This window comes from Eucyclogobius newberryi, unplaced genomic scaffold, assembly GCF_026437365.1.
Source record: "Eucyclogobius newberryi isolate DKJ021-1_F unplaced genomic scaffold, fEucNew1.0.hap1 SCAF_22, whole genome shotgun sequence".
Lineage (NCBI taxonomy): Eukaryota > Metazoa > Chordata > Actinopteri > Gobiiformes > Gobiidae > Eucyclogobius > Eucyclogobius newberryi.
Genome location: NW_027315857.1, coordinates 22,111,502 through 22,121,501, shown reverse-complemented (window position 1 = coordinate 22,121,501; position 10,000 = coordinate 22,111,502). Strand labels below are relative to the sequence as shown.

Here is a 10,000-nt window from a genome sequence, read left to right as displayed (position 1 = left end):
AATTACCTTTTTACAACAAAGACAGTGGAAAATGTGTGATTCCTGCTCAATAAAACACTTTATCTGTAAATATTGCACAACAGAAATAGTATCGGGCTGAAACTAACGACAACCGATTATTTTGAGACTTTTGAAATACATTATCAACCAAATAACGGAGGAAATATGCCGGATAGAGAATATTTTGCTGTTACAAAAATGTTATATTTTCACATGTGTTTTATGTTTAGTTCAGACAGTGACAGTAGCTACAGCCGTAAAGGAATATAAAAGCATTTGACTACACGGCAAAAATGTACAATCTTAAGTACAACAATAATTTATGTATTTTTTTTATTTATTTATATATGTATTTTTTTAATTGAATTCAATTTTATTTTATTTTATTTTGACTTTCTTGAAATATGATTGCCATTTAGTTAGAAAATGCTCGTCATTTCTTATTTTTAAGTTATTTTTTGCTTGAATCTTAACAAGATAAAAAGGCAAAAATTTGTTTTAAGTTTTTTGCTATTTATTTTGTAAACGTAAAACAACAACAAAATGCATTAAAAAACTCACCTATGCAATGAAAAAAACAAGGAAATAAAATAAATAAATAAAATAAACAAATAAAATAAAATAAATAAAATAAATAAAATAAATAAAATAAATAAAATAAATAAAATAAATAAAATAAATAAAATAAATAAAATAAATAAAATAAATAAATAAAATAAAATAAATAAAATAAAATAACAGAGCTGGGCAGTACCACAGAGAACTCAGGATAAGTACAAAATAAAATTAGCAGGTAATGAGGTGGTATCCAAAGGAAAGAGGGGTTAACGCATACTATCGCAAAAAAGTCCCATTTTGTCCATAGTTTATTGTATTTATCTAGTTTCAAGTTGAGTCCGTGGTTATTGTTTCCATGGTGCGTGTGTCGTCCAGTCCTTAACCACCGGAGCAGTTTGTGTCATCCGTCTGTTTACGATCGCCTTCTTAAGCATGTTCCAGAGGTATCCATCATGTCCGTGGGGGGAGTTCTGAGGCCTAAATACACAGTTTCCGACTTGACTCTTGCCCCTCCCCCGCTCTGTGATTGGCAGGCGGCTGTCAGCTGATCTCGGAGCCGCAGTGTCACATGTTGCCGTACAACCGGACGCTCCTGACGTCGCCGCTCAACGTGGTCAAGAGCAGCGAGGTGGACATGCTGCTCAGGTCGGTTGCACGCCGAAGCTTCTCCGGTGGCGTCGCCGTGGCGATGTTATCGCGTTGCCTCGAAAGTTCCGCAGCACGGCTTTAAAGCGCCTCCGTCTCTCATTTATCCCGTTGCAGCTGTTTTTATTGCTCAAAAATCTCAATAAAAATCTTAAGTTTATGGAGCTAGAGGCTAATTCTACGTACGGAACAGAACCGCTAACGATCGTTTTGCTAATTTAAACCTAGGGATTATTCGTTTGTTGCTTAGAAAGACAAGAAAGACCAATTAAAGGGGACATGTTACGCTAAATTTACTTTTTTGAGCCTTTTAACCCTCTTCTAATGTTGTTCCTTCATCGAAAACATACCTGGATTAGCATTGAGCATTACATTTACGCAAGTTTGAGGAATACTGGTTAGAAAATCCCCGGATTAATCTTGTTTGTTGTAAATATTGTCTTTTTTTAGTTTAAAACATGACATGCCAAAATTAAAGTACTCAAGCACATGTTTAAAGGACCAAAACAGTAGAAATAAAGCATCATATGTCCCCTTTAACATGAGACTTTTGCTACATTTGACCGAGTTTGAGCTAAAGTCACGCTACTTGAGGACATCCTGACAAAACGGATGCTACAGATAAAGAATTGGATGTTTTATTCTGCATTTTGATGTAGTTCCTGCTTTGTCTGAGTCATAGAACCTCTTCTCTCAGGGCGTGGCACGTTCTTTAGTTTCTGTATGGACCAGTTAGCAGTTATTAAATACCTACGTTAGTCGACGATTGTCTACATAGTCAATTAGCCTTGTTTCAGCCTTAACTTTGGAACTTTCTAGTAGAAGCAATAGCATCTCCACAGAGACTGAAAACAGGAAGTGACACGTGTTTTCAGTCCTTCTCTGACGGCGTTTGCTCCTCGCCGCTGCAGGTTCTTCAGTTACCTGAGCCGCCTCTCGTGCTACAGACACATCATGCTGTTCGGCTGCTCGCTGGCTCTGCCCCAGTGTCTCCACCACGAGGAGAACAGGTGAGAAGGACCAGAACCGATGTCCCTCTAAACGTCTCCGTGATGTCCCTCTAAACGGCTCCGCGATGTTCCTCTAAACGTCTCTGTGACGTCCCTCTAAACGTCTCTGCAATGTCCCTCTAAACATCTCTGTGATGTCCCTCTAAACGTCTCTACGATGTCCCTCTAAACGTCTCTACGATGTCCCTCTAAACATCTCTGTGATGTCCCTCTAAACGTCTCTACGATGTCCCTCTAAACGTCTCCGCGATGTCCCTCTAAACGTCTCCGCGATGTCCCTCTAAACGTCTCTGCGATGTCCCTCTAAACGTCTCTGCGATGTCCCTCTAAACGTCTCTACGGTGTCCCTTTAAACGTCTCTACGATGTCCCTCTAAACGTCTCTACGGTGTCCCTTTAAACGTCTCTGCGATGTCCCTCTAAACGTCTCTACGGTGTCCCTCTAAACATCTCTACCATGTCCCTCTAAACGTCTCCGCGATGTCCCTCTAAACGTCTCCGCGATGTCCCTCTAAACGTCTCCGCGATGTCCCTCTAAACATCTCTACGATGTTCCTCTAAACATCTCTGTGATGTCCCTCTAAACGTCTCTACGATGTCCCTTTAAACGTCTCTGCGATGTCCCTCTAAACGTCTCTACGATGTCCCTCTAAACGTCTCTGTGATGTCCCTCTAAACGTCTCTGCGATGTTCCTCTAAACGTCTCTGTGATGTCCCTCTAAACGTCTACGATGTTCCTCTAAACGTCTCTGCGATGTCCCTCTAAACGTCTGCGATGTCCCTCTAAACGTCTCTGTGATGTCCCTCTAAACATCTCTGTGATGTCCCTCTAAACGTCTCTACGATGTCCCTCTAAACGTCTCCGCGATGTCCCTCTAAACGTCTCCGCGATGTCCCTCTAAACGTCTCTGCGATGTTCCTCTAAACATCTCTGTGATGTCCCTCTAAACGTCTCTACGATGTCCCTCTAAACGTCTCTGCGATGTCCCTCTAAACGTCTCTACGATGTTCCTCTAAACATCTCTGTGATGTCCCTCTAAACGTCTCTACGATGTCCCTTTAAACGTCTCTGCGATGTCCCTCTAAACGTCTCTACGATGTCCCTCTAAACGTCTCTACGATGTTCCTCTAAACGTCTCTACGATGTCCCTCTAAACGTCTCTGCGATGTTCCTCTAAACGTCTACGATGTTCCTCTAAACGTCTCTACGATGTCCCTCTAAACGTCTCTACGATGTCCCTCTAAACGTCTCTGTGATGTTCCTCTAAATGTCTCTACGATGTCCCTCTAAACATCTCTGTGATGTCCCTCTAAACGTCTCTACGATGTCCCTCTAAACGTCTCTGCGATGTTCCTCTAAACGTCTCTACGATGTCCCTCTAAACGTCTCTGTGATGTCCCTCTAAACATCTCTACGATGTCCCTCTAAACGTCTCTGCGATGTTCCTCTAAACGTCTCTGCGATGTCCCTCTAAACGTCTCTGCGATGTTCCTCTAAACGTCTCTGCGATGTCCCTCCAAACGTCTCTGCGATGTACCTCTAAACGTCTCTACGGTGTCCCTCTAAATGTCTCTACGATGTCCCTCTAAACGTCTCTGCGATGTCCCTCTAAACGTCTCTGCGATGTCCCTCTAAATGTCTCTACGATGTCCCTCTAAACGTCTACGATGTTCCTCTAAACATCTCTGTGATGTCCCTCTAAACGTCTCTGCGATGTTCCTCTAAACGTCTCTGCGATGTCCCTCTAAACGTCTCTGCGATGTCCCTCTAAACGTCTCTGCGATGTTCCTCTAAACGTCTCTGCGATGTCCCTCTAAACGTCTCTGCGATGTCCCTCTAAACGTCTCTGTGTCCTTGTCCTCCAGGCGCCTGGTCTTGCCGTGCGAGTCGTTCTGCGAGGCGGCCCGTCTCGGCTGTGAACCCGTCCTGCGCATGTTCAACGCCTCGTGGCCCGACTTCCTGCGCTGCTCCCAGTTCGGCTCCTCCCCCTCAGCTCTCCCGACCCCTCCCCCTTCCTCTCCGCCGCCCGCGCTGCCCTCGCCGTCGCCGTCGCCGTCCGTCGCCCACGTTTGCTACTCGCCGCAGAACGTCAAAGGCAAATCATGTGAGGCATCGACGACTTTATTTCATTGTGTTTTTATTGCACCACAAAGTCTTTAAAAACCTGATCTGACTTGAGAACAGCTCCACTAGGACTGTTACTAGTCAGCTCTGTGGAGAGACGAGCCTCCTCACAGAAAGGAAGCGTTTTAGTGCAATAAAGACTGTTAATTTATGCAGCCCAAAGAGTCCGTAATCTTGAAAACGGCAAAACTGAAACGTGAAACTGGGAATGCAAGTTTTAATGTTGAACCGTGGCAAACAAACGGACATTAAAAATGTTTCTTTAAAAATGTATCATTCATTTTAGGTATATATTTTTTCACTTTCAGATTGTTTTTTCACGTCAGGATTTGTTTTTTCAAGTTTAAAGTCAAATTCAAGTTCCAAGTTCATAAATTCACACTTTTCTGCCATTTGCCATGACAGACTTGGACCTGGTTTTGGACCTGGTTTTGGACCTGGTTTTGGACCTGGTTTTGGACCTGGTTTTGGAGGAACCGCAGATTAGCAAAAGAGTTTTAATTCAAACTTGAATCTTGAAAAGATGATCCAAAGAAAATTCCAACAGTGTTGTATATATATTGAATGTCAACTTTAGGAAGTTCAATTAATTTAGTTTTCAGAGTTCAATATTCAAATTTGTTTTTCAGTTTCAGATATTTTGTCTTGGATCAACTCTTTAATTAATTTGCTTTAATTAACACACAATAATAACTATATTAACTTTTCGTTCACTAAATTACTCATGGAACAATATATTTGGGTTTCAAAATGTATCAAGCACAGTTTTTTCTTTGGACTAGTTGGGATTTTTTAAATGTATTTTTTTAATAAAATGTGAACTGTATCTGTAACTTCTACGACTCATTTAATTTCATTCTACCATTTTATTGTTGCAGCTAATGTTTTATATAATGATATACTATAATTTACATTTGAAAAGAGCGTATCTTCTTTTAGCGTGACATTAAATAGTTTCAATATAACTAATATCGTACTTCACAATGTGTTATTTGTCATTCATTCCTTTCCTGGTTGGCTCGCCTTTGTCTTTCCTGGTTGGGTCGCCTTTGTCTTTCCTGGTTGGCTCGCCTTTGCCTTTCCCGGTTGGCTCGCCTTTGTCTTTCCTGGTTGGCTCGCCTTCGTCTCTCCTGGTTGGCTCGCCTTTGTCTTTCCTGGGTGGCTCGCCTTTGTCTCTACTCTCCCCCGATTGGTTGGTTTCCTCCCCGCCCCTCTCCGATTGGCCGACAGCGGTGTGCGGGGGCCGCGACCACTTCCTGTGCGCCAGCGGCATCTGCGTTCCCCAGAAGCTCGTGTGCAACGGCTTCAACGACTGCGACGACTGGAGCGACGAGGCGGCCTGTGGTGAGTCCCGGTACTGCAGCGACGTGTCACTGCCATCGGGAAGATATTAGCGCAAATTTAGAGTATTTTTTTGTTATTTATTTGTTTTGAACGTATAGATAGACGCCGTATAAGCACACCAGGTTACGTTACGTTCTTCACACCTTTTAAGAATCATTTACGTATTGTCATATTTGAAGTTCCACAATATCAAAACAAATATTATTTTACTGCAAGTCCCTTCGTCCCAGTCGTTTAACAACATTCAATTTAAATGTGAGACATATTATGCACTTCTTTATGGTATTTAATATTAAACTATAATATAAGTAGATCATCATTTTACAGTCTGTTCATTGTTCATTCAGTGCTTTAGACCTAGTTTAGTCCTTGTTTAGACCTGCTGTAGTTCTGGTTTAGCCCTGGTTTAGTCCTGGTTTAGCCCTGGTTTAGTCCTGGTTTAGTTCTGGTTTAGACCTTGTTTAGCCCTGGTTTAGCCCTGGTTTAGTCCTGGTTTAGCCCTGGTTTAGTCCTGGTTTAGCCCTGGTTTAGTCCTGGTTTAGCCCTGGTTTAGTCCTGATGTAGTCCTGGTTTAACCCTGGTTTAGTCCTGATGTAGTCCTGGTTTAACCCTGGTTTAGTCCTGATGTAGTCCTGGTTTAACCCTGGTTTAGTTCTGGTTTAGTCCTGGTTTAGTCCCGGTTTAGTCCCGGTTTAGTCCTGTAACAATGAATCAACTAATCAGGAATTGTGTTAATCATAATTGTTTTCTGGACTATACAGACTCTAAAACATATTTATAGTAGCAATATCAAATCAAAATGCCAAAAAATAATACACTTTTTCAGATTTCCGTCAATAACACTTTGTTCATAAACTCTCCACGTTTCAACCTTTATTTTTGGTTGAAAATGTATTTCAAAAGTCTCAGTTTACAACAGAAATCATTGTTAGACCTCTGGACCAGTTAAACCCTGGTCCAGTCCTGAAGCGGCTGAGCGGTCTGTGGTTCTTCACAAAATAGATTGTTGAGCCGTTTCCGTGGCGACTGTGACACACGTGAGATTGATGGGAGTCGTCGTTTTGTAAAGGAAAGGAATGCGACCAGCCCCAGAGTGACCCGGGTTTTTGTCTTTACGACTCCCGAGACAACACAGTGCCAACGCAGAACCAGCGCGGTAACAACACAGTAACGACGCGGTAACGACGTGGTAACAACACGGTAATGACGTAGTAACGACGCAATAAGGACGCAATTTTGCAATACCAATGGTCACAACTAACGATTAATCTCAAATAAATATCCAGGTGGGTGGGGAGTCCTTGCCCTCTCCAGATGGGTGGGGAGTCCTTGCCCTCTCCAGGTGGGTGGGGAGTCCTTGCCCTCTCCAGGTGGGTGGGGAGTCCTTGCCCTCTCCAGGTGGGTGGGGAGTCCTTGCCCTCTCCAGGTGGGTGGGGAGTCCTTGCCTTCTCCAGGTGGGTGGGGAGTCCTTGCCTTCTCCAGGTGGGTGGGGAGTCCTTGCCCTCTCCAGATGGGTGGGGAGTCCTTGCCCTCTCCAGGTGGGTGGGGAGTCCTTGCCTTCTCCAGGTGGGTGGGGAGTCCTTGCCTTCTCCAGGTGGGTGGGGAGTCCTTGCCCTCTCCAGGTGGGTGGGGAGTCCTTGCCCTCTCCAGATGGGTGGGGAGTCCTTGCCCTCTCCAGATGGGTGGGGAGTCCTTGCCCTCTCCAGGTGGGTGGGGAGTCCTTGCCTTCTCCAGGTGGGTGGGGAGTCCTTGCCCTCTCCAGGTGGGTGGGGAGTCCTTGCCCTCTCCAGATGGGTGGGGAGTCCTTGCCCTCTCCAGATGGGCGAGGAGTCCTTGCTCTCTCCAGGTGGACGAGGAGTCCTTGCTCTCTCCAGGTGGGTGGGGAGTCCTTGTCCCAAGTGGAGGAGTTCAAGTATCTCGGGGTCTTGTTCACGCGTGATTTAAAGGACAAGATCGCAGATACAAGCGGTCGAAATGAGTTCCCTGCACAGGGTGACTGGCAGAGATGGGTGAGGAGCTCAGTCACACGGGGCGAGCTCGGAGTAGAGCCGCTGCTCCTCCAGCTGAGGTGGCTCGGGCATCTGTTCCGGATGCCTCCTGGGCGCCTCCCTGGGGAGGTGTTTCAGGCATGTCCCACCGGGAAGAGGCCCCGGGGAAGACTCAGGACACTCTGGAGGGACTATGTCTCTCGGCTGGCCTGGGAACGCCTCGGGATCCCCCCGGAGGAGTTAGAGGAAGTGTCTGGGGAGAAGGAAGTCTGGGAGCCCCTGCTCAGACTGCTGCCCCCGCGACCCGGCCCCGGATAAGCGGCAGAAAATGGATGGATGGAGTGAAGAGAGTCTAGTCGAATAAAGTGTAATATTGATGCAAATAAAAATAATAATATACATGTAAGACGGTCTTTTCGTCTGTTTTAGAGTCTGTAGAGTTGATAAAGATCGCAGTTATCGAAATACAAAGAAACGAATAAACTGTTCGATCAATCATTGCAGCCAAACATTGCAATGATTGAATTTCCTTTACAAACAACAAAATATCCTGATAATTCTCGGTGGAAGTATAAGATCTTAAATACTTGTGTTTGTCCCTCAGAGTGTGCGGACTGGGAGTTCCACTGCTCCACCGGCCGCTGTGTTCCTCCTGCTCTGGTCTGTGACGGCTTCGACGACTGTGGAGACCTCAGCGACGAGATGAGCTGCAGTGAGTCCTGTTTAGTCCTGTTTAGTCCTGTTTAGTCCTGGTTTAGTCCTGGTTTAGTCCTGATTTAGGTCTGCTTAGCCCTACTTAGACCTGGTATTAGTCCTGCTTAGTCCTGTTTAGTCCTGTTTTTGTCCTGGTTTAGTCCTGCTTTAGTCCTGGTTTAGTCCTGCTTTAGTCCTGGTTTAGTCCTGCTTTAGTTCTGGTTTGTGAGCTCCTCTTTGCCATGGTTGGATTCTAGTTTGGTGCAGATTTTGTCCTGGTTTGTCATGATTTCGTCTAACTTTGGACTTGGTTTAGTCCCGGCCTAGTTCCGGTCTAGTCCTGGTTTAGTCCTGGTCTAGTCCTGCTTTAGTCCTGCTTTAGTCCTGGTTTGTCCTGCTTTAGTCCTGGTATAGTCCTGGTTTAGTCCTGGCCTAGTCCTGGTCTAGTCCTGCTTTAGTCCTGGTTTGTCCTGCTTTAGTCCTGGTTTAGTTCTGGTCTAGTCCCGGTCCTGGTCTGTAGGAGGAGGAATCTCCAGCTGTTTGCTCGGACCTTTCAGCTATTCATGCTGACTTTTATTTAAAGCGAGTTACTGTCGGAAACTCGACACGTTTTTCTGTCGGGAAAACCACAGGAAATATTTATTATTATTACTCTTTTTTTCTGTAATTTTGACTCTGCAGATGTTTTATCAGCGCTGCGTTCCCGTTTCCTGGGTCGCGGGTTTATTCGTGTTACAGTTTGAGTAACCAAAGGTGGAGAGAAGAACTTGTATACCTCTGAGTACTTTTATTACACTTTACTTTGAAGTGCAACAGTAAAAGTTCTGAGCTTTTTGTCGACAATATTAAATGGTTTGAACATTTGTGTTTCTCGCTTCTTCAGAAACGATTTAGTATTTTCTCATTTTTATGTCTACAGTAGATTTAGTGCATTATTATAATTCAGAAGTTACAAACAGTTACTCTCACTTGAGTTTCTTGAGTAGTTTCTTTGGATCGCTACATCTTCTACTTTAGTCATATTATTACAACTTATGTACAGTTTTTGTACAATATTAAACGTTTTGAACATTTATGTTTCATACTATGTAAAGCCCTACTTTTGAACCATTTTACAGCGTGTAACCTGACGCTGGAGTTTGTTTGTTTATAACGTGTAACCTGACGCTGGAGTTTGTCTGTTTTTTTGTTTACAGCGTGTAATCTGACGCTGGAGTTTGTTTGTTTGTTTACAGCGTGTAATCTGACGCTGGAGTTTGTTTGTTTGTTTGTTTACAGCGTGTAACCTGATGCTGGAGTTTGTTTGTTTACAGCGTGTAATCTGACGCTGGAGTTTGTTTGTTTGTTTGTTTGTTTGTTTACAGCGTGTAACCTGACGCTGGAGTTTGTTTATTTGTTTGTTTACAGCGTGTAACCTGACGCTGGAGTTTGTTTGTTTGTTTGTTTGTTTACAGCGTGTAACCTGATGCTGGAGTTTGTTTGTTTGTTTACAGCGTGTAATCTGACGCTGGAGTTTGTTTGTTTGTTTGTTTACAGCGTGTAACCTGACGCTGGAGTTTGTTTGTTTGTTTGTTTACAGCGTGTAACCTGACGCTGGAGTTTGTTTGTTTGTTTCTTTGTTTACAGTGTGTAACCTGA

General features: G+C 44.1%; 1 protein-coding gene across 1 annotated transcript in view; it reads left to right on the top strand.

Annotated features, from left to right (window-relative positions):
• corin (corin, serine peptidase) overlaps nt 1-10,000 on the top strand; it is a 32,005-nt gene that overhangs the window by 3,693 nt on the left and 18,312 nt on the right. Inside the window, exons 3-7 of the mRNA XM_072459349.1 lie at nt 1,092-1,203; nt 2,115-2,213; nt 4,079-4,317; nt 5,568-5,681; nt 8,274-8,381. Of these exons, the coding sequence (XP_072315450.1) occupies nt 1,092-1,203; nt 2,115-2,213; nt 4,079-4,317; nt 5,568-5,681; nt 8,274-8,381 (672 nt within the window). The remainder of the gene's footprint in view (nt 1-1,091; nt 1,204-2,114; nt 2,214-4,078; nt 4,318-5,567; nt 5,682-8,273; nt 8,382-10,000) is intronic.